Genomic DNA, 24,984 nt, shown 5'->3' with positions numbered 1-24,984 from the left:
CATGCTCAGACACACACACACACACACACACACACACACACACACACACACACACAAAATTAAAAATAAAAGTGCTCTCTCTCAGAGCTTTCATAAAATCCAGCCTTGCTAACACCTAAATTCAGGGTTATAGCCCTCAGAACCATAAGACAATGACCTTCCATCCCTGAGAGCTTAACTTATGGCTACTGGTTCCAACAGCCTTGGGAAGCTGATATGTCTAGAGGCAGCCCCCTGTAAGCCTGGGAGTGGAGAGTGCTGTGGCTTGTGTCTGAGAAGACAGTCCTGAGTTATGACAGTATTTGGTTGGGGAAACACCATAAGGATGTTATCACTGAGGCATGGGTCAGCAAGGGGGGGCGGGCAGAAGGGTTGCTCAGCCTCCGGAGCACATGCAGCTTCCAGCAGGTACAGACTTACCACAGGTCTGCACTCAGAGACATCCTGCCCAGAGCAGAGCAGTGTCTGTACTTGTAGTGAATGCAACCCCAGCCATCGGGTGCTGTAAACTGCCCTTCTCAGTGGCTGCTACTTGCCACCAGGCAACCGACCCCATCCAGGCATCTGTGTGGGAGAGGAACTGAAATACTCAGAATCATCCTTTTGGTTGAGAAAATGCGGTGCCTCTGATTTGTCCTGAGCTGTGCACATCCTCGCTGACTTTCTAGGATGGAAGATGAGAGTGTCTCCCCTGTGGTGCCTGCCTGCATTGGCCTCCTGAAGTGGGCGTGTGCTGCTGGGGATGCTCACACCCAGGCACAGAAGACCCTACTCAACCCCGTTCTCAGAGCTGAGCCCCATGCTTCTCAGAGATCTGCTTGATCCTTAAGAGGCCCCTATTCTCTCTCTGACCCAAAGGCCAAAAATACACACGTGTTTTCAGCACCCACACAGGAGAGAGCAGAAGGGAGACCCCCATCCTTTCCACGGGTGTCCTGGCAGGTCCCATGTGGCAGGTGCTTGGAGGTCTCCTCATCTGGATTCTTTTCCCTGCCATCTTTCAAATTGAAATAGTCATTAAAAATGGGCTCTCAGCATGGCTTGCCTCCGCTAGCCTCCAGATACCTGGTGGAGGAATCTGGGCACCCATCTCTATGTGCACGGCTATGCAGTTACTGCAGGGACCAGAAGGGGGCGTCAGATCCACTGGAGCTGGAGTGGGAGGTGGTTGTGGAACCTACTGGTCTGTGTGCTGGAAACACAACTGGGGAACTCTACAGGAGCAGCAAGCCCTGCACAAACTGAGCCCTCTCCCCAGCCCCCAAGCCCTGCCCTTTGATGGCTTCATTCCCTGGCACACATCCCCTGTGTGCTAGCTGTCACCGAGTCACTTGGCTAACCCTCTTTATGTGTCCTGGACACTTTGTGGTGGTAACTTTTCTTGCTTAGCCTTGGAACCCTCCAGCTCACCACATCAGAGGGGCCACTAATCTCTCCCTGTAGTTTCGGATATTGTTGCTTTAAAATACCAAGTGCTAAGAATATCCCCAAGCCTGAAGATTTTTTTTTTTTTGGTCTAAAACAAGGTTAGTGAATATTTAAGACCTGAATTTCTCTGAGCTTAAATCGCTTTAACAAATATAGCCTGAAGTTAAGGAGGATTTAGTTGGGAAACTAAGATGAAATTTAAGAAGAATTTCATAACTTGTGCTTAAGAGATGGGCGGCGTGTCAACAATTTGGCTTTACAAGTGTTTTTAATACCCAGCATGCATTTCTTCTGCTATAACTTGAATTTCTTTTCAGCATCCCCTTCTTTTTAGACCTCTCAATAATAATGGGATTAACCTCACCCATTACAAACACACCTGTCACAGTCGGCCTGTACAAACTGGCTTTAAGATCTTTCTCAGGAGAACCTTCCCCTCCCTCCCTCCCTCCCTCCCTCCCTCCCTCCCTCCCTCCCCTCCCTCCCCTTCCTCCCTCCCCTCCTTCCCCTTCCTCCCTCCCCTCCCTTCCTCCCTCCCTCCCTCCCTCCCTCCCCTTCCTTCCCCCCTTCCTCCTTCCCTCCATCCCCTCCCTCCTCCCTCCCTCCCCTCCCTCCCCCCTTCCTCCTTCCCTCCCTCCCCTTCCTCCCTTCCCCCTTCCTCCCTTCCCCTTTCCTCCCTTCCCCCTTCCTCCCCTCCCTCCCCCTCCCTCCCTCCCTCCCTCCCTCCTTCCCTTCCTTTCTTCCTTCCTTCCCCTCCTTCTCCTTTTTCTCTTCTTCCTCCTCCTCCTTCTTAGCATTTATGGGATTTTATTTATATTTTATGTAAAACAAAGTAGCTAGTATAATTAGATAGTGATTAAAAATTATTTGTATTTTTACATCTTGACCTCAGTTTCTTTCCCTCCTCTCCTCCCAGTCCCTTTGCAGATGATGCTGTGGGATCAGGAGCTGTTGCAGCCAGAAGTAGGGGGGAGGGGGGGAGAGAGAGAGAGAGAGAGAGAGCGCGAGAAAGAGAAAGAGAGAGAGAGAACACATAATTATTGTTTTGCCATAACCTGGACATTGGTTGGTTGTCCACTGTCCCTTAGAGCAGCCTAGTGAGATAAATTCCCTGTGGCGAAAGAAGACATTGGCTTTGCCCTGGGAGGTGGGAAGAATTTCTGCTCAGAATCAGGACCAGGAAATATCTAAAGGGAGTTGCTAGATTCTGCTTGGAGACTCAGAGTAGCCTGCAGGATGCTTAGCAGAGGGGACCAGAAGCCCAGGCAGGTCTCTAGGGAGTAGTTGGTGTTTCCATATTTGAATTTGACCATCAGTGATGGTCCTTCATCCCAGTGTCCTGTGAGCATCCTTAATCTCCATGAGACCATTGTGAATGAAGGACTGTCATCCAGGAGAAACTGAGTCTCCCAAGCTCCGTGGGGGCAGCTCAGGTCTCACAGGGGTCTCTGTGGGCTAGCCTGAAACTGTTTTCCCTCTGACCACCAGGGGCTTGATGGGAAGGCTCTGAGCCGCTGTATGTGGGGAAGATCCATTTGAGTTGTTAGAATAGCGAGGACCCATAGGACGGAGGGTGAAACTTCGGTGACAAGGGCTTTGAATGTAGACACAGGTTCTGGAACATTCTCTTCTCTTGCTCCTTTGGCTGGAAGCAGAGATGGAACAGGCCGCCTCTGTTCATGGCATGCATAAATTAACTTCTAGGCTGTCATGGTGTCAAGAAAGAAAGCTTTGTGGAAGATGAGATTAAGACCAGAATCCAGCAGGAAGAGTGTTCAGATGCAGGAGTGGGGGAGGGGCTGGCAGATGGGTGACATAGGAGCCTCTTGAGTGTGCTGTTGAGGCTGGAGCCGGGTGACCACAGGAAGGGAGAGAGAGTCAGAGTCCCTTCTTTGTATCTGATGGACATGTAGGGGTTGGCATCCCTTACTCTAGAATCCTTAAGGCAGGTGACAGAGCCAGGCTTCAGGACAGATCTCTGGCCCAGATGCCACCCATGTTGCAGACCCTGCTGGGAAAGGGTCTCTCCTTTTCCTTCCTGGGCCTCCCAGGTGCCTCAGTGCAGACAGATATCACCCCTCCCCCCTTCACCTGTCAGTCACTCCTGGGATGGATCCCTTACCTTTCTCCTCGCTTCTATCATTTTTTCGTTATGGTTATTCATATCTTAGCGCTCTGTGTGGGGCATGTGTACCATGGTGCACCCATGGAGCTCAGAGGACACATTGCATGAGTCGGTTGTCTCCCTCCACCATGTGGGTCCCAGGGTTTGAACGCAAGTCGTCAGTCTTGTCGGTGAGTGTCTTTACCCACTGAGCCATCTTGCGGGCCCTTGCCTCTCTTTTTAATATCAAGATAAAATGGGCATAAAATTATGAATTTCAAAGCCAGCGACAGAACGTGGAGGTGGGTGACAACATGCCGTGGCATTTCTTAAAAGGCCAGGACTTATTTATTTGCTAATTTATTCTTGAGACAGGGTCTCACTATGCAGCCCAGTTTAGCCTTGAACTTGTAGCAATTCTACCTCAGCTTTCCAAATTCATAGCATACTCATAGAACCCACTGCACATGGTTTGGACATGTCAGTATTAATTTTTTTTCTTAGCTGGGGTGTGGGGGTGGCACATGCCTATAATCCTAACACCCAGGAGGCAGAGGCAGGCAGATCTCTATGAGTCAGCCTGGTCTACAGAGTAAGTTCCCAAATAGCCAGGGTTACACAGAGAAACCTTGTCTTGGAAAACAAAAAACATTTTTTTATATACATTTATTTTGTATGTGTGGAGGTGGGCGCCTATGCCATGACGGTGTGTGGAGGTCAGAGGAAAACCTGAGGGAGTTGGTTCTCTCCTTTCACCGTGTGGATTCCAGATGCTGAACTCTGGTCGTCAGGCTTGGCACAAGTGTCTTCACCCACTGAGCCGTCCTGCTGTCCCTGAGATCAGTCTTAGGGAGAAGCAATTCATAGCCTCCCTTCCCTCCAGCCTCCAGGGAAGGGGATCTGGCCCAGGAGAAGCCTGTTTTCTTTTTCTTTTTTTTAAAAAAATATTTATTTATTTATTATGGATACAATATTCTGTTTGCATATATGCCTGCTAGAAGAGGACACTAGACCTCATTACAGATGGTTGTAAGCCACCATGTGGTTGCTGGGAATCGAACTCGGGTCCTTTGGAAGAGCACATAGTGCTCTTAACTGCTGAGCCATCTCTCCAGCCCGAAGCCTGTTTTCTTATATATCTTATATCTACTTTCTTCTTACGTCATAGAATCAAGGCGGCTGCGGGCGTGAAGATAACGGCAGTGCGGGTGAGCAACGAGAACCAGTGGGCAGTGCAGGAGGACATCGAGCAGGATGGTACACAGACCACGGCGGCCCTGTCCTGCGTGGGACACCACCTGGAAAAACAGAACAGGTGAGCATTGTGGTGTGCTGGACCCTAAGCCAGTGACAGAGTAACACGTGCGGGATGGCGTGTGGACCTACCTTCCTTTGGCCTTCCTTTGGCCACTGCAGGGCTGCACTGCAGCCTGGACCAGCCATCCTTTCTGTGCAGTACATAGTGAGGTTGCTTGTCTCAAAAACAACCCTCCTCCATTTATCACAGCTCTGAGTCTGATCACTGTGTCGTTACTATTGTTGTTTCCGTGAAGAACCGAAGCTGAAACAGGGAGAATGACTCAATTAAAGAGCCAGAGGAAAATTACTTTTTAATAAGCAAGCAGGGTGCACACAACTATCTGCTAATTGTCTCTTGCTGCTTATTACTTTAAAAATTATTATTCTTATTATTGCATCTGTCTGTCCATCTGTCTGTCATGGTGTTTGTAGAGGTCAGAGGACAGATTTCAGGGGTTGGCTCATTCCTTCTCCCATGAACCCTGGGATTTCAACCCAGATCCTCAGGCATAAGAGGCAACCATCTTTACCCCCTGGAGCATCTCAGGCCTCTGACTATTTAAATGAGCCTTTTCTATTGTGTTGAGCTCTCTCTTTGGGGTGGGATGGGGTGGGGTGGGGGTGGGGCTCCAGAGACCGTGTCCAGGTTTTCACAGTCTTTTGCAGCTCAGAATCCAGGCTGGGGGTTGTGGGGACACCACCTAGGTGGCAGAAGGTGGAAGGATCCCTGACTAGGCAGTCCCTCTCCAGTCTCCACCTCCACTTTCTTGGCCTACTGAGGGTCTGTCTGCCAGTCTCCCACATTGGACCAAGGTGCAGCACTGGACTAGTGGCTGCTGAACTCACCATCGGCACAGATGCCACCCGTGTCACTTATCACTGTAAATCGTCCTGATCTGTCTTCTCTAGCTTTGGGTCCGCTGAGGCCCAGGAGACACCCGGGTCTTGGGGATGAGTCAGCGTGGGTCATGAGTGGGGTCATGTGAGAGGTGAAGGCTGGTGGCGGGGTGAGCTTTTCCTGTGGACTTGCCTGGCACATGCTGTCGCTTCTCATGTGACCTCAGCCAACCCCGGAGCCTTATTGTGCTGCCTTTGAAGATTCCCAGGAGGAGGAATGACTCAGGCGAGTGGTTTGATGTTGGCTCTGACACCTCCCATTCTAAATTTGTCAGTTACCCCCGCCTCCCCCGAGACAGTGGTCATGGATGGAGCTTGGGCTGTGACATCACATGACCAGGGCTTCCCTGTATGTCTGAAAGTGCCTGTTGGGTACCCCGGCTCCTGAGTTGTTGATATTGGCGGAAGGACTTCTGGTTGTAAAGCCACAGGTCATTCCCCCAAAGCGGCTGCTGTAAAGGGATTCGCCGTCTCACAGAGCAAACACAGAGGTGGCTGTTCACACAGCAGCACTTCCTGTGGCCTCTGGGGCATCTTCCAGCTGGTTGTCTCGTGGTCACAAGATGCTTGCAGCACTTCCAGGCATCACAGATTCACCCAGCAGTCTTTAAATACTGGAAAGGAGTGGGGTGTCTCCTGAACCAAGTCAGTTTGGTTTAAAAGATCTCAGTAACAGAGGCCTCCCTGCCTAGGAGCAGGCTGGGCTTGGGTGCTGAACTTCTCGTGTTCTCCAGCTGTGTAGAGTGGGCTTCACAGCCAGGGCGTGAGGGTGGGGGAGGGCAATCAGTGGGCACAGTGGCCACACTCTTTAGAGGGAGGCTCTGCCCAGGGTTGTATCTTGATTTTGTTTAGCACAGGGGGCTGGTGTGCTTATATCCACAGTGGGAGGGCACATGTTCCTGTGATCTGCATCAGACGTGGGGGCTCTGGTACCCGAGTTTCTCCAGCAATCTGTTTCCCCTCCCTGGCTGTGCTTTCCTCTTGGGAGCAGTGTCGTGGCCAGGAACTCCCAGTGTCCCTCTGACCACACAGTCACTTGAGCAGTTGTTTTTTCCTGGTTAAGTCTAGCTATGAGTCCCAGGATGGTTGTCCTGGGCTCTTCCTGGAATAACTTGGCTCGTACACCTACCCAGATCAACTCAAACTGGCGTTTGGATCAGTGCCCCCAAGGGCGGTTCCTGGTTCCCACCTGGGACTTATACGGAGCTTATAGCGATGGTCTCCATGGCATATACTGAGGAAATAGATGCTTGATGAGCAGTGGCTACATTTTGTTTGTGTGTATGGTATATGTGCATGCATGCGCACTCGGAGGCCAGAGGAGGGTGCTGGCTGTCATACTCTGTCAGTCACTGCCTCATTGTCCTAAGACGGGGTCTCTTACTGAACCTGGCTGCTGGCCAGCAAGCCACCATGATCCTCCTGTCTCCACACTCCCACAGTGCTTAGGTTCCGTGCCCAGCTTTTTATATGGAGGCTGGGGATTCGAAGTCCAGTCTTTAGGCTTTTGCAGCAAGCCCCCTCTTGCCCTCCGAGGCATCTCCCCCAGCCCAGGGCTGTGTTTCACGCGGAAAGAAGTGTGCTGCTCCTCAGAAGTGGTTGTCACTTTTCGGTTTTGTGATTTTTATTTATCCCCAGAAGAAATTTAAAAAATACTACATTGGGAAAGAGGAGTCTGTTTTGCGACCGAGAAGGGCTCCCATCCCAGTGACATTTTATGTTCAATGTTTGAGCCTCCCCCCTGCCCCCCCCCACCCGTGAACTCCATGCTGAGGAACAGCAGGGACCCCTACTCTAGACGGCAGTTTATACCTATGAATATCGTTCTAAAACCATTACATAATAGAATATCCCTCTGAAACCATTCCATAATCTAAATAAATAATTGCTTCTTTTTATGTGTCGGTCTCATTGTGGTACCAAATGAGGTGTGAAATCCGGGCTCATGCACCGAGTCTGCCGGTGAACAAAGTGAATATATGAACATATCCCTGGCAGAACACTGCGCGGAACACTGTAATCTCCGAATTGTGACAACCTCAAGTGGAATTGAGGTTTTTAATAGGATATAATGTACAAACTGCCTGAAGTCCTGTGATAAGAATTAAAACTGTGTTGTGTGGGAAAGACCCAGCACGCTCTCTGGAGGGGGCAGAAAAGGTCTTCATTTGAAATATTTTAATGAAGGCTCCTGGGGAGGAGACTCAAGCTGCAGAGGCACAGCCCACAAGATAAACACCAGAGTTGCCAGCATGGGAGAGATTGTGAAAGTAAGCAAATTTGGAAATGTTCGGGACAGATAACAGGGATCCCGAGGAAATGAAAGGGAAATGAGGGACTGTGAGCATGGAGACCGTGAGCTCCCTGGGTCAGCAGGCTCTCAAGCCTCAGAAAATAGCAGTCGTGTGTGCGTGCGTGTGTGTGTGTGTGTGTGTGTGTGTGTGTGTGTGGTGTTTGAGCATGCACACGTGTGTGTGTATGTAGAGGTCAGAGTCTATGTGAAATGTCTTTCTCGATTCATATTTTCCTTGCTTTAAATTTTTTTTGAGATTTATTTTTTTATTTTATGTATATGAGTGTTTTACATGCATGTCTGTACGCAGTGGGCCTGCCTGGTGCCCTTAGAAGCCAGAAAAGGGTATCAGAGCCCCTAGGACTGAAATTACAGAGGGTTGTAATATAATGATATAGGTTCTGGGAATTGAACCTGGGTCCTCTGGAGTAGCAGCCAGTGTTCTTAACCTCTGAGCCATCTCTGCAGGCCCCACTCTGCAGTTTTTGGGGGGTAGAGCGTTTTCAAGACAGGGTTTCTCTGTGTAGACCTGGCTGTCTTGGAACTTGTTTTGTAGACCAGGATAGCTTTGAACTCAGAGATCCACCCGCCTCTGCTTCTTGAGTGCTTGGATTAAAGATGAAAAGCCACCCTGCTTTTTCAAGACAGGGTCTCACTGAGGAGTGCACAGAGCGGGCTAGGCATGGCTGGTCAGCCAGCAAGCCCCAGGTGTCCCACCCCCATCTTTACCTCCTGACAACAGGATTGAGTGGGTCGCCATGCCTGACTTTTTCATTCTGGTTCTGGGTATCAAACTCTGATCCTCATGATTGCATGGCAAATGCTTTACTGACTGAGCCACCACCCCAACCCTGATATTTTTCTGTGGCCAGAAAACACATCCAGGGCCCATTATGATGTAAGCCTTGCCACCCAGCGGAGCAAAGCTCTAGGCCCACAGGAGAGGGGATGGTGTGAACAAAACACTACATTGGGTTTCTTGCAACCTTACCCAAAGGCTAGAGAAATGTCAAGGCCAGAGACTCACGTATTTGAGAGTCTGGAACAAGGGTTAGGGATGGATCTCAGTGGTAGAGTGCTTACCAGTAAGCAAGTATCCTGAGTTCGATTCCAGCACACGCCCTCCTCAGAGGCACACATTCACATGTACGCACGTGTGCACACACATGCACGCATGCACATGCACAATTGAGCAAACAAATGTCCAAGCATGCTGGATGAGAGCCCTGCAACCTCCACAGAGGTCCTTTTGTCTTCTAGTGACTGGGCCGAGTTGCAGGGTTGGAATTGAGTGGGCATTGACCAGGGTCTGTCGCACTGGGGACTCTGATGTCACATTGCTGATCAGATATTCCTCCTGGCTCCTGTGGTCATGATGTGAGGGCCCGACAGGACTGTGGGATGGAGGATACGGGAGAGGGACTGGGCACCTGGGGATGTGCTGTTGGCCTGAGATGGGAATAACCGAACAGGGGAAGAACTTTCCAGGCAGTGAAAAGCAGGTGTGAAGGGCTGGGGTGGTAGTCTGTATAGGCTGGACATATTCCCAGGACTACAACCAGTTCCCAAAGTCCCCTTTGCTGCCGGTGTCCTGTGCGTCCACCAGCAGGTCCGGAAGCCCTGGTCACCTGCTGAGAGCAGATTTGGGGTCTGAGGACAGGCTGTCACAGGGACAGTGTGTCTCAGCTCTCTGAAGCTTTCTATTGTTTACAGAGACGGACTTCTGTGGAAGGCACCATTCTCTTTTGCACCAGGAGACGGTAAACACCCACAGGAGAACAAGGCAGGGAGCAGTCCAGGACCTGGAAGGTTCCTTTAGATAGATTGGTGGAGGAGGGCTTCTCTGGGGGAATAGAACCTAGAGGAGGTGTGGAGTGAGTCACAGAGAGATGAAGGGAAGGCTTGGCCCTGGCCCCTACGTAGTCAACAGTGACATGCTCAAGGGTCACTGTAGAGGTCAGGGACACCATTGTGCATGGGGGCAAGGGTGGGGACACTTAGCCAGCAAGGTGCCAAGAGTGACATTCTCCCAGAGCTTTGTGCCTTTTGAAAAGGCCTCAGATTTTACTCAGGTTAGACTGGGCACCACTGCAGGGTTTTGAAGCCCAGGGTGGTATGACCTACCCCTCATTATGAGAAGAACTACTGGCTGCCATAAGGAACAGGGCCCAGGGGACTAAGCAGGGGACCTGCTGTCATCCCTGAAACTTAATCAAAAAGGAGCACACCTCCCCGCTCATTGTTTTGGTAATGAGAGTCCCCTTCATACTGATGGTGACACAGGGGGTAAAAAGCCATCCCCAAGTCATATGTAAATGAAATATATGACTGTTTTAGTCAGTTCTATTTCTGTGAAGAGACATGAGGCAACTATTATAAAAGAAAGCATTTAACTGGGGATTTGCTTATAGTTTTAGAGGGTTAGTCCATGATCATCATGGTGAGAAGCAGGCAGACATGCGGCTGGAGCAGTAGCTGAGAGCTTTATATTCTGATCTATAGGTAGCAGGCAGAGAAGAGGAAGAGAAAGAGCAGGGGTGGGTGAGTGGGTGGGTGGGTGGAGGCTGGCATAGGCTTTTAAAACCTCAAAGCCCAGACCCAGGGACACAGCTTCTCAAACAAGGCCACACCCTTTCCAACAAAACCACACCTCCCAATCCTTCCCAAACAGTTCCATTAACTGGGGATCAAGCATTCAAAATTGAGCCTCTGGGGGTCATGTTTAAACCACCCCAGATGGGCAAAATGAAGAGGGACAGATGGGCCAGCTCTGGGTTCCTGGGCAGAGAGCCGTCAGTCTTCTGGGCAGGAATTCTGGGGAGTGTGTCCATGGATGGAAACTGAGGCTGAGAATGGGAAAGAGTCTGGAATGGAGAGGAAGGCCTGGAATGAGCATTTCCAGTGAGTGTCCTTGCTATAAGGAGCCTGGTGGTCACATGGTCCATCTGCTTCCTCTTACCTAATTCTATTACAGACCGCAGCTTCCAGGATGGTGGCTTTAGGGTCCAGCAACATCAGCAGCCGGCTGCCCTCAGCAAGGCATCTTGTGACTAGTTGCAGAGGGGACCATAGTGGGAGAGTTAATAGTGGCTAGTATGGACAATGGCTTGAGACAGAAACTGTGGTCCAGGGCCTTGTTGGAGGATGGGTAGTTGACATGCTGTGGTCCAGGGCCTTGTTGGAGGATGGGTAGTTGACATCCTGTGGTCCAGGGCCTTGTTGGAGGATGGGTAGTTGACATCCTGTGGTCCAGGGCCTTGTTGGAGGATAGGTAGTTGACATCATGGGATTCTTAGGACTTAGGTCTCATTTCAGATAACTCTATGGCCTCACTGTGGTGCCTGTCAGCTCTGTGTAGAGAATTGGGGTGCAGCATGGCTGGGGGTGCCTTTTTGGCTCTGCAACCTCGGTCACAGTGCTCTGATCTTCAGAGCCTGGGATGTGGGTAGCCGTGATGTGAATGGGCTGGGCACAGATCATTTGGGGAATTACTTTGGCTAATCCTGTGAGCCGGAGTGAGGTGTGATCTCCACGCTCAGCCAGGCTGGCTCCAGTCCCAGCCTGTGATCGGGGCTCATGTGTAAACCACGTTTAATTGGAAGATAGCCACGGTAACTACATGGGTGGGGAGAGTGGAGCCAGGAGAAAGCTTTATTTTGTTAGAGGGCAACAAAGGGCTGAAGAGCCAAGGAAGTGCGTGGAATTAAGAGAGACTGGTGTTAGAGTGTGACAGGTGACGCTGCAGCTTGTTGCCCGCTGGTAGAAGGGGCATAGGAGTGTGAGCTCCTCACCCTTGCAATGTAGGCGCACAGAGGCAGGCTCTCACTTCCATTTCTAATGTATTTTAAAGGTTCACAGATGGATGTACATTGGCCGAAAACCAAGAGTAGCACAACTGTTTTCATGGGCACTCTGGGGTGTGATCCACTGACTCGTATTCTGTCGTGTTCATTCGTGGCTCTGGTGCCCAACTTAGCTCAGCTTCTCCACATCCATGAGAATTGTTTTTCCTCTATGTCTCAGTTTTGTTTTTCTGTAGCCGTGATCCAACACCCTGACAAAAGCTACTTAAAGGAGAAAGGGTCGGTGCTGGCTCACAGTTCAAGGGTAACGTGACTTCCTGGTAGTTCATGATGGGGAAGTCAAATGCAGGAGCATGAGGCAGATGGTCATGTTGTATCCACAATCAGGAAGGAGAGAGAGAGCCATGCTGGTGCTTAACTCACTTCCTCACAGTCTAGGATCCAAGGCTGGGCGGAGGCATCTGATGGAGTGCCTTTGTCATGTCTTAAGTGAATGCTGGAGATGACATGTCTAAGAATACTGTAGGTCTACCAGGAAGGTCTACCAGGACATTTCAGGATGAGCCCCCATAACCTGCATTGTGTTGAACAAATGGGTGTAGGTTCCTGAAAAGGCTAGAAGAGGGTGTCAGAGCCCCTGGACATGGAGTTACAAGTCACTGTGAAACACACGATGTGGGAACCAAACTTGGATCCTCTGAAAGAGCAACTCTTGACTGCTGATCCATCTTTCCAGCTCCTTCTAAACACTATAAATGTGTTTTCACAGAGGGAAATAAAACACAACCGGCAGACATGGGGGCATGAGGTGTCTTTTTACAGAGTATGACAAAGTTGAATGCATAGGTCACTTTTCCAGGATACACAGGAATGGACCCCCATAGTCGGACTCTTATGGCCCAGCTGCCTCACACTCTTTATTGTACTTGGCTTCCCCGCTATGATGGCCGTACCCTTGACTCAAGCCTGTACTCACGACTCTTTCTTCTGCTCAGCTTTGGGCTCTAAGTCCATGCTGCTGTGCGTCTCTTCTCAGTGTCCAGGTTAGTCTCTGCATCTCTCTGGGTACCAGGTCACTTTTGGCCCTCCAGCTGGGTCCAAGCTATGCTTGACTCTATAATTTTGATAGACATGGGTTTTGAGAGTCACCAAGCTCCATCTGGTAATTGGCAGAATTTAAACAAAAACATCTAAGAAAGAGAGACTCAACAAATACCTTAATGTGGTTTGGTTTACCCATGGTTTTGTTTACCCTTCCCTTGGGAATGGCTGCTCCAGGGGATCATGGGATGGGAGGGCAGATGACCCTACTTCTTTGTTTGAACTCTGTTCTTTGGGCTGCCCATGATGGGGTGTCCAGAGAGCTGTGGGTCTGAAGTTCTGTCATACTGTGACCTCAGTACCAGGAGGATGCTTACTTCAGATATGAGGGTGGGCATTGGTGGTTCCCACTGTGGCTATTATGCATGATCTTGTCATAAACGACTCACATGTGTTCTGTCTAAACACCTGTACTCCACTCTAGAGGTGGAGATGGTTTGCTCAGCTTGATACATTAGACTATGTCTCATGGTGCCTGCCCCAATTTACATTTCCATCAGCCATGGAAGAGGGACCCACGTCCTCCTCATCTCTGGGCAGATAAGGAAAGAGTGGCCCCTATGTGAGAAAGAATGAGATGGTGACCAAAGCAGTAGCATGGAAGTAGCTAGAAAATGATAGAGAAAGAGCTATGGTATAGCTTAGTATTAGTAGAGACCCCTGCCTAGAATCCCCCAGTGAGAGGCTGGGGGTGCAGCTCAGTGGTAGAGCACCTGCCTAGAATCCCCCAGTGAGAGGCTGGGGGTGCAGCTCAGTGGTAGAGCACCTGCCTAGAATCCCCCAGTGAGAGGCTGGGGGTGCAGCTGAATGATAGAGCACCTGCCTAGCATGTGAAAGGCCCTGGTTTTATTCCTAGGACTCATGGGGACCCCCCCCACACACACACAGAAGGAGAGAGGGAGGAGAGGAGCTGCTATAGAACGAAGATCAAGGTGAGGCAGAAGTCTTTGTATTTTGTTTAAAGGGATCATGGAAATATGCAGAATAAGCAACCACACAGGGACAGGAAGCTGCTTCATGGTTGTACCTGCCCAGGCTGGTATGAGGGATGAGATGATGGGTAGTGACTGTTAATGGAAACAGTTTCCTTTTGGGGTGGTGAGAAAATTCTAGAAATAGAGGGGAAAGACACAGCCCCAAAGTTGCACATCCTGGAAGGTATCTAAAGCCAGCGACACATATGCATTGCCATGGCTAAGATGGTGAACATATTACCAAGACGGAAAATGACAACAGGGCTGGAGAGATGGCTCAGTGGTTAAGAGCACTGATTGATCTTCTGGACCTGGGTTCAATCCCCAGCACCCGCTTGGTGGCTCACAGCTGTCTATAACTGTAGTAATAAGAGTGGGCTGAGGGTTGCATTCCGCCACCCAGCTCCCGCCACCGGCTAGCTTTACCCGAAATAACAACACACAAATTGTTTTCTTTTAAACACTGCTTGACCCATTAAATCTAGCCTCTTCTTGGCTAACTCTCGCACCTGGACTAGCCCATTTCTAATAATGTGTGTAGCATCCCAAGGTGCGCTTACCGGGAAGATTCTAGCCTATGTTCATCCTGGGTCGGAGCTTCATTGCGTGTGCCTCAGAGAGCAGAGCTATCGCATCTGCCAGGGAGAGGGGAGCATGGCGTCTCTCTCTGAGGTGTCTGCTCCGGAGAGGAGAGCTGTCGAGTCTGACCTCACTTCCTCTTCCTCCCGGCATTCTGTTCTGTTTACTCCACCCACCTAAGGGTGGGCCTATCCAATGGGCCTAGCAGTTTCTTTATTGCTTAGCTAATGAAATCAACAGATTGATATATGACACTCCCACATCATATAACTCCAGCTTTTGGATGGAGATCCAGTGTCCTCTTTTGGCATCCGTGGGCACTGTGCTTTCCAGAAGATCATCCCTGTCGCCTTCTTTTGAGTGTGCATTCTTCCGGTTGGGTTTAAGGCTCCATCGCCGGTGTTTTGTGGGAGAAAAGCTCACGCTTTTTAATTCCCCTGTTGTTGGGAGGCAGAATTAAAATTTCTCTTTTCTCGAAGGGTGATTCAGGTAGGAAATGATGGATGCGAAACTCCGCGGGTAAACATCGGCAGATGCCGGCGTAGATCAGACGAAGTGATGGATCGGCTGTCACTGGCATCTTGCTACAAAAGGGGAGAAGTGGTATTTAATCACTTTCAGAAAATAAAGCAGGGATGATGGATTTGACAGCTTTTGGTGTGGAGTGACTCATTAGGGCCACTGTTGTTTTCCCTTAATGAAGGAGCCAGGGCCCCGTGTCTCACTTTTGATTGAAGATCTGTGAAGGAAAGACATGATTGTTACTTTTTTTTTTTTTGAGACAGGGTCTTGTGTAACCCATGGTGGCATAGGACTCACCCTGTATCCCAGATTGGCCTTGAACTCATGGCTATCCTCAGCCTCGTGACTGCTGGGATTACAGATCTGAGCAGTCTCTGTCTTTTATTTTTTTTCCCCTTCAAGTTCAGACTTGGGCCAGGGAGATGCCTTAGTAGGTAAAGTGTTTGCCTCAGGGACACGAGGACCTGTGTTTGGATCCCCAGAACCCATCTGACCTTGGACACAGAACCACTGTCCACAATCTCATGGCTTCTATGGAGATGAGCCCATAGTACCCTGCCGTTCACAGCAGCCAACAAGACAAGTCCTGCCGTAAGCAAGGTAGGAGACAAGGACTAACATCCAAGCTTGCTCTTTGACCTCCATCCACGTGAGGGCCGTGGCACATCCGTGCCCACCTGACCTGAACTCACGCACAATGTTTTAAAAATGGACTTGGCCGAAAGCATAATCTCAGGAGTTTCTGGAAAATCTTGAAGCTGACAATGTTGGGTCAGGCGAGGCTTGAATTTGCTGAGGTAGCCCACTCTGAGTGTGTGTTTCAAGTGAAGCCCAGGCTCCGGTTTGCTACTGTCCCCTTCTGCTCCCTACTGTCCTCACCCTCCAAAGCAAATAAAAAACAAACAAGTAAACAAACCCAAACAAACAAAAGAACCCGAAACTGATGTTAGTCAGCTCCCCTTTTGGTCCAGGAGCACTGTGTTTTCTAGTTAACAGCACCGGGGAGAGGCTATTTACCTTTTGCATCAGTTTCTTCAGCTTCAAGGCAGGGGATATTTTGTGAGATTCAATAAATGACTCCCCACCCCATGAAAAGCATTTGCAACATTGTCTGTCGTAAAACAAATGTCCTGTGAGTCTCTCTGAAATTAGCATTATTAGTATCCAGGTCTGTATCCAAAGGGGGCTGGAAGGTGGGCAGGGAGAGTGATGGTTTCCAGAGAGATGGGAAAGTGCTTCTCTTTGCAACAATGAAGCCTGTCCCCATGATTGATAAGCAAATAAAAGGTTTCCATTTAGAAAGAAACAATGGAGAACTGCCTTAGAAGCTAAGCACCGGCCCCTTTGTGAGCAGCTGGAAAGAGGCAGGAGAAAGGCTGGTCCCTCAGGCACCAGGCTGGGACCAGGGAAGCTTCTCAGGGTGATGTGGAAGGAACTGACACTGTCTAGGTCAAATGGAGCTTAAATGGGAATTCTGTATCTGGTCTCTGATGGTGGAAGTCAAATCAGGCAGGTGGGGCATGGTGGTGCCAGCACTCGGGAGGCAGAGGCAAGTGGATCTCTGTGAGTTCAAGGCCAGTCTGGTCTACATAGCAGGTTCCAGGGAATTTCATTTCTTGGAAGATTCGTACCCCCAAGGATTTAATCCAAATGCAGGAATTTTAAAAACCAATTTTCTCCCAAAGCGTGTTTTCTCTCCCTAACCTCTACCGTGCCATTAGGCAAATGGAATTAGACTCTTTAGTAGGACTCCGGATCTAGTCTGTGTTTCTCCACCACAGTAAATAAAGCTCCTGCTTCATGGGGAAGCCTGGCTGGGACTTACTGAAGAGGAGACAGGAGGCTCAGAAGGTGTCAGGAGTGAAAACTGTCAATGCCTGTCTGCTGTCCCCTGCCTCTGGAAGATGGAGGGAGGTGGCCTTGGAAATTGAGTCAGTGGAGAGATTGGGTTTTGAGCCAGCCAGTGCGCACAATACCGTGGGTCTAAAGATTACCCACGCTGGGCGGTGGTGGCACACACCTTTAATCCCAGCTCTTGGGGGGTAGAGGCGGGTGGATCTCTGTGAGTTCGAGGCCAGCCTACAAGAGCTAGTTCCAGGACAGGCTTCAAAGCTACAGAGAAACCGTCTTGAAAAACAAACGAACAAACAAACAAACAAACAAACAGATTACCCACAAACTGATGAAGTTTTATAACTTTCCTGGAATTTACTAGAGAATTCCATAGTCTAAAATTCTAGTCTTTGTAGTCAGAAATAGGCTTACCCTACACTCTGTCATTTATTTAACCACTTGATCCCAGGCCTTTGACTTTGCTTCTGTGCCTCAGTTTCTCATCTGTCACAGGGAAGGGACAGAATGAGGTAGGAAATTCAACCTAAGCCCATGGAGGTGTTTTCTCTGAGCCACATCTTAATCATAGTCTCTCCTGTGAATGGAGTTGAGCTTTTTGTGTAGAAATGCTTGCTTTTGTATGACTCTCTTACATTAGTCTTTAAATATATATATATATATATATATATATATATATATATGTGTGTGTGTGTGTGTGTGTGTGTGTGTGTGTGTGTTTATATTTTGGTTTAGATAGGGTTTCGTGTGCCCCAGGTTGGATTTGAACTCTCTATGCAGCTGAGGGCTGTTAGTATCCAGGCACACTCTGGCCCTGCCCCTTGGGCACAGGCATCCCTCTGCTATGACACTGTACAAAGGTCTCTTTAAGAGAAGCTCCACCCACTTCCAATCATTCTCTTCCTGCCAAGGCAACTCTCTCTTGGTCTTTCCTCTCCTCTCCTCTCCTCTCCTCTCCTCTCCTCTCCTCTCCTCTCCTCTCCTCTCCTCTCCTCTCCTCTCCTCTCCTCTCCTCTCCTCTCCTCTCTGTCTGTCTCTGTATCTCTCCCTTCCCCTCTTCTTAAATGAACTCCACAGTCAAGCTCTTTTTGCATGCTGCATTCTATTTCCCGCCCGCGGTCCTCACCAAAGTCTCTCTCACACCATATCTTACACTGGTGCCGTGACAGCTCTGAATTTACCTCTCAGATCTCTCAAACTCTATTTAAGGCTCTCAACATCCCTTGGCATTTTCATATTCCATATCATCCTCAGTCCTCAGGGAGGGTAGAACGAACTGCTCCTAACTAACTGAATAAAAAAAAATATTCTTGTTAAAATGTCATAGGAATGTCACCTTAACTGGGTAAAGCTTTTGCCTCTGGCCCCCCAGACATGACCGGTAGCCACCAAGTCAGCTTGAAGCAGTTTTGAGAGACCTGACAACCCCATTCTCACCCATACTACCCTTAACCCCCTCCAATTTTTTATAAAAAATAACACAGTGAAATCACGGTACCATTGATACTTCTAGACATGAGAATGGATCACAAGATACACAACAAAACCCACTTTAAGAGTTTTATTAACAGAAGGAGAGGGAGGGGAAAGAGGGGTACACAGGACTCTCTGGCATGTGCACAGGGGCTTACGTAGCTGCATTATGCATAGATTACAAGACCACGTCACACGAAGATTATGTAGGATTTAAAGCCCCAGGGCGGTCAGGCAGTTAGCCTGAACACTGATGGCGCATGCGTGGAAGTGCTAACGCCTGGGGTGGCCGAGCATTTTGCCTGAATGCTGACAGCCGGTGGGAGTTTAGAATACCAACAAGGGTAACTCTGAACTTCTGATTGTACGGCTTCTACTTCCCAAGTACAGGGATTGTAAGTGTGTGCTACCACACCCAATTTATGGGGTGCTGAGGCAGGAACCCCAAGGCCTTCTGCAAGCCAGGCAAGCACTTTGTCAATTTAATCATATCTTCCGCTTGAATATTGAGTCATGTCAAACGTTGAATAGGCCAAGCGAAGCAGATCTAGGTGCCAGAGTGAACCCCTCATTTTTAGTCAACAACTTTTAGTTGTGAGAAAATTGGTCCAATAGAGGATGTGGTTTCTCCTTTTTCCTTTCCCCTCCTATCTCCTACTTTGTGGAATTAAAAGGAACAGCCAGCTGAGCCCCGTCCTGCCCCTGAGGATAAGAGGAACAGAAGGAGCTCGGTTAGCCTCACTAGAGACAGGGAGTGAGTTGAGCAACACATGTTCAGTAAGGAAGGTCCCTCAGGCCTTGAGATGCTGAACAGCAGGCAGGAGGATCACAGCCAGTGAGAGCATAAATGGTCCTTTTAATTCCACATGGTAGGAGACCCAGGCGTGTGGTCCACAGGGGTCCCTCCTAGTTCACGGAGAGACACCATCACTAACAAACATCCTGAGGAGAAGACTTGGATGGCAATGCCCAGGTCTGTAAGTGAAACATTGCTGGGGTTTCCTCTGGCTGTCAATGCTATTTGGCATAGGAGAGGGCGTAATTATGGAATACTCTTCTGGGAACCTCAATGGGGCTGAGGTAGGCTAGAAAGATAAAGAATTAGAGGAACATGAAAAAAGAAAGGAGCCACCCACCCTGGAGTTTGGTGGAAGCCTGTCATTGTCTGGGTGCTGAAACTTTTTAGTCCAGCTAATAAACTGTGTTATGAGAGGAGACAGGATAATATTTGCCTGCAGGGGACAATATTCCTTTTTCACGGAGCTGTTTGAAATTGAAGTGTTAGCATGGTGAGGAGCTTATGGCTTAAGGCCCATGGGTATGACCTGTGAGTGAGCATTCCTCCCTTCCTGGCTGTGAGCCTATACCCTTTGGAGAATCCCACTGGCAACCTGGCTAACTTTGCTCAGACATAACAGTATGCTCTGATTCCTTCCTACAGGGGTCCTGGAGGTCCCAGCAGCCTATGAACATGGCCAGGGCATCTCAAGAAGCAGCCTAGGATCTCATTTCCAAAGTGAAATGAACTAAAACAAAATAAGCATCCTTTAGGAGCCCCTTTGAACAACAGAACTTGAACTTTGTTTTTTAAATTAAATGACCTATTCTTTTTTTTAAAAAAATATTTATTTATTTATTTATTATGTATACAATATTCTGTCTGTGTATATGCCTACAAGCCAGAAGAGGGCACCAGACCTCATTACAGATGGTTGTGAGCCACCATGTGATTGCTGGGAATTGAACTTAGGACCTCTGGAATAGCAGGCAATGCTTTTAACTGCTGAGCCACCTCTCCAGCCCTAAATGACCTATTCTTTAAATTTCATTTTACATTCCAACCAAAGTTCTCCCATACCTCCTCCTGCCCCTCTTTGCCTCCTCCTCCCTGCCCACCCCCATCCACTCCTCCCAACAGGTAAGGGCTCCCATGGGGAGTCAATGAAATCTGGCATATTAAGTTGGGTTCAGACCAAACCCCTCACCCCTGCATCAAGGCTGAGCATGGTATCCCATCATAGAAAATGGGCTCCATAAAGCTAGCTCATGGATCAGAGATAGATCCTGGTCCTACTACCTTTGGCCCCTAAGATAACCCAAGCTTCACAATTGTCTCCCGTATACGGAGTGCCTAGTTTGGTTTCATGGAGGCTCTCCAGCTGTCTGCCCAGTGTTCGTGAGCTTCCATGAGCTTGGTTCAGCTGCCTCTAGATTTCTCCATCATGATCTTGATCTAACTTGTTCATGTATTCCTTCCTCTCTTTCTTTGGCTGGATTCCTGGAGTTCAGTCTAGTGCTTGGTTATGAAGCTCCGCATCTGGTTCTATCAATTATTGGAAGAAGGCTCTAGTTTCTCTGGAGCTGTGGATTGTAGTCTGGTTATCCTTTGCTTTATATCTAACATACACTTATGAGTAAGCACATACCACGTTTGTCTTTCTGAGTCTGGGTTACTTCACTCCGGATGTTTTCTATCTAGCTGCATCCGTTTGCCTACGAATTTCATGATGTTATTGTTTCTTATAGCTGAGTGGTACTCTATTGTATAAATGTACCACATTTTCTTTATCCATTCTTCAGTTGAGGGGCATCTAGGTTGTTTCCAGGTTCTGGCTATTATGAATAATGCTGCTATGAATATTGTTGAGTAAGTCCTTGTGGTATGATTGAATATCCTTTAGTTATATGCCCAAGAATGATATTGCTGGGTCTTGAGGTAGATTAATTCCTAATTTTCTGAAAAACCGCCATACTAATTTTCAGAATGTCTGTACAAGTTCTCACTCTCACCAGCAGTGGAGGAGTGTTCCCCTGACTCCACATCCTCTCCAGCATAAGCTGTCCTCAGTATTTTTGATCTTAGCCATTCTGACAGGTGTAAGATGGTATCTCAGAGTCGTTTTGATTTGCATTTCCCTGATGATTAAGGATGTTGAACAGTTTCTTAAATGTCTTTTGGCCATTTGAGTCTCTTCTGTTGAGAATTCTATGTTTAGCTCTCCACCCCAGTTTTAATTGAATTATTTGGTATTTTGTTGTCTAGTTTCTTGAGTTCTTTATATATTTTGGAGATCAGTCCTCTGTCAGATGTGGGGTTGGTGAAGATCTTTTCCCATTCTGTAGGCTGTAGTTTTGTCTTATTTACTGTGTCCTTTGCCTTACAGAAGCTTTTCAGTTTCAGGAGGTCCCATTATTGTTTGTTGCTCTTCGTGTCTGTGCTATTGGTGTTCTATTTAGAAAATGGTCTCCTGTACTAATGCATTCAAGGCTATTTCCCACTTCCTCTTCTGCCAGGTTCATTGTAACTGGCTTTATGTTGAAGGTCCTTGATCCACTTGAACTTGAGTTTTGTGCAAGGGGATAGATATGGATCTATATGCAATGTTATACATGTTGACATCCAGTTACGCCAGCACCGTTTGTTAAAGATGTTTTCCTTTTTCCATTGTACCTCTTTGGCTTCTTTGTCAAAAATCAGGTGTTTATATGTGCATGGATTAATGTCAGGGTCTTCAGTTCGATTCCATTGATCCACGTGTCTGTTTTTATGCAACACAAAGCTGTTTTTATTACTGTAGCTCTTATAGCGCTTGAGGTCAGGGATAGTGATGCCTCCAGAAGTTCTTTTATTGTATAGGATTTTAAAAGCTATTCTGTTTATTTTTTTTTCCATATGAAGTTGAGTACCATCCTTTCAAGGTCTGTGAAGAATTATGTTGGGATTTTGGTGGGGATTGCATTGAATCTGTAGATTGCTTTTGGTAAAATTGGCATTTTTTTTATGTTGATCCTACCTATCCAAGAGCATGGGAGATCTTTCCATTTTCCGATGTCTTCTCCAATTTATTTCTATAGAGACTTAAAGTTCTTATCATACAGGTCTTTCATTTGTTTGGTTAGAGTTACCCCAAGATTTTTTATATTCGTGGCTTTTGTAAAGGGTGACGTTTCTCTGATTTTCTTCTCAGCATGTTTATCATTTGTGTATAGGAAGGCTACTGATTTTTTTTGAGTTAATCTTGCATCCTGCCACATTACTGAATATGTTTATCAGCTGTAGAAGTTCCAGGGTAGAGTTTTTGATATCATTTATGTATACTATCATATTGTCTGTGAAAAGTGATAGTTGGTCTGCTTCCTTTCTGATTTAGTCCCCTTCATCTCCTTTCGTTGTCTTATTCTTCCTGTTAAAACTTTGAGCACAATATTGAATGAATATAGAGAGCAGGGACAACCTTGTCTTGTTCCTGATTTTAGTGGAATCGCTTTGAGTTTCTCTCCATTTAGTTTGATGTTGACTGTTGGCTTGCTGTATATTGCCTTTATTATGTTTAGATATGTTCCTTGTATCCCTGATCTCTCTGAGACCTTTATCACAAGTTGGTATTGGATTTTGTCTCAGGCTTTTCCAGGATCTAATGAGATGATCATGTGGTTTTTTTTTCAGTTTGTTTATATGGTGGATTATATTTGTCAGATTTGTATGTTGAATCAACCCTGCATCTCAGGGATAAAGCCTACTTGGTCATGATGGATTTTTTTATTTTGATGTGTTCTTGGATTCAGTTTGTCAGTACTTTATTGAGATTTTTGCATCAATGTTCATGAGGGAGATTGATCTGCGGTTCTCTATCTTTGGATATTAGGGTAACTATAGTCCCGTAAAAGGAGTTTGGCAATGTCCCTTCTGCTTCTATTGTGTGGAACAATTTGAGGAGTATTGCTATTAGTTCTTCTTTGGAGTTCTGGTAGAATTCTATGCTGAAGCCATCTGGTCCTGGGCTTTTTTGGTTGGGAGACTTAATAACTGCTTCTATTTCTTTAGGAGTTATAGGTCTATTTAAATTGTTTATCTGTTCTTGATTTAATTTTGGTATGTGATACCTATCCAGAAAATTGCCCATTTCTTTTAATTTTTCCAATTTTGTGGAATACAGGTTTTTTAATTATAGCCTGATGGTTTCCTCAGAGTCTCTTGTTTGGTCCTCCTTTTCATTTCTGATTTTGCTAATTTGGATAGTCTTTCTCTGTCTTTTGGTAAGTTTAGATAAGGGTTTGTCTATTTCGTTGATTTTTTTTCTTGAAGAACCAATTTTTCATTTCATTGATTCTTTGTATTGTTCTCTTTGTTTTTATTTTATTAATTTCAGTCTTCAATCTGATGATTTCCTGTCATTTAGTCCTTATGGGTTAGTTTGCTTCTTTTTGTTCTAGAGCTTTCAGGTGTTCTGTTAATTCACTAGTATGCAGTTTCTCCAATTTCTTTATGTCGGCTTTTAGTGCTATGAACTTTCCTCTTAGTGCTATGAACTGTCACAGTGTCTCATAGGTCTGGGTGTGTTGTACATTCATTTTCATTGAATTCTAGGAATTTCTTTTTTTTCTTTCTTTCTTCCTAGACCCAGGAGTGATTCAGTTGGGCATTATTCAGTTTCTGTGAGTTTGTAGGCTTTCTGGAATTTGTGTTGTTTAACTTTAAACCGTGGTTATCCAATAAGATACAGATTCCATTTTTTTTTGGTGTCAGTTGAGGTTTGCTTTGTTACTGAGTATGAGGTTAATTTTAGAGAAGGTTCCATGAGGTGCTGAGAAGAAGGTATATTCTCCAGTGTTTGTGTGGAATGTTCTATGGATGTCTGTTAAGTCCATTTGAGTCATTATATTGGTTAGTTCCTTTATTTCTCTGTTAATTTTCTGACTGGCAAACTTGTCCAGTGGTGAGAGTGGGGTGTTGAAGTCTCCCACTATTGGCATGTGGGGCTTGATATGTGATTTAAGCTTTAGTAATGTTTCTTTTACAAATTTGGGCCCTCTTGTATTGGGGGCATAGATATTCACAACTGTGGCTTCATCTTGATGGATTTTCCTGCTATGGATATGAAATGGCCTTCTTTATCTCTTTTGGTTACTTTTAGTTTGAAGTCTGTTTTGTTAGATATTAGGATAGCTACACCAGCTTGTCTCTTAGGTTCATTTGATTGGAAAATTTTTCCCCAACCCTTTACTCTGAGGTCTGTCTTTGAAGTTGAAGTGTGTTTCTTGTATGCAGGAGAAGGATGGGTTCTGTTTTTGTATCTAATCTGTTAGTCTGTGTATTTTTATAGGTGAACTGAGTCCATTGATATTAAGGGATATTAATGATTAGTGATTGCTAGTTCCTGTTATTCTTTCTTTTTGTTGTTGTTGTTGTTGGTGGTATTGTGTGTATGCTTCCCTTCTATGGGATTTTCTGGTGTGGGATTATCTATTGTCTGTGTTTTTGTGGATGCAACTAACTTCCTTGGGTTGGGGTTTTCCTTATAGTGTCTTCTGTAAGGCTGGATTTATGAATAGGCATTGCTTAAATCTCATTTTATCTTGGAATGTCTTGTTATCTCCATCTATGGTGATTAAAATCTTTGCTGGCTATAGGAACTGTGCTGGCATCTGTGGTCTCTTAGTGTCTGCATAACACCTGTCCAGGACCCTCTGGCTTTCACTGTTTCCATTGAGAAGTCGAGTATTATTCTGCTGGGTCTGCCTTGATACGTTACTTGGGCTTTTTTCCTTTGCAGCTCTTACTGTTCTTTATTCTGTATGGTTAGTGTTTTGATTATTATGTGACGAGGAGACCTTTTTTTTTTGTCTAGTCTATTTGATGTTTTGTAAGCTTCTTATACT

General features: G+C 47.0%; 1 protein-coding gene across 1 annotated transcript in view; it reads left to right on the top strand.

Moving 5' to 3' along the window:
• Positions 1–24,984, top strand: part of Tmem132b (transmembrane protein 132B) — a 287,729-nt gene that overhangs the window by 111,817 nt on the left and 150,928 nt on the right. Inside the window, exon 3 of the mRNA XM_075978132.1 lies at positions 4,701–4,847. Coding sequence (XP_075834247.1) covers positions 4,701–4,847 — 147 coding nt within the window. The remainder of the gene's footprint in view (positions 1–4,700; positions 4,848–24,984) is intronic.

The sequence above is a fragment of the Microtus pennsylvanicus genome, chromosome 1 (assembly GCF_037038515.1).
Source record: "Microtus pennsylvanicus isolate mMicPen1 chromosome 1, mMicPen1.hap1, whole genome shotgun sequence".
Lineage (NCBI taxonomy): Eukaryota > Metazoa > Chordata > Mammalia > Rodentia > Cricetidae > Microtus > Microtus pennsylvanicus.
Note: the sequence above shows the minus strand (reverse complement) of the source record. Positions and strands in the feature narration are given on the sequence as shown.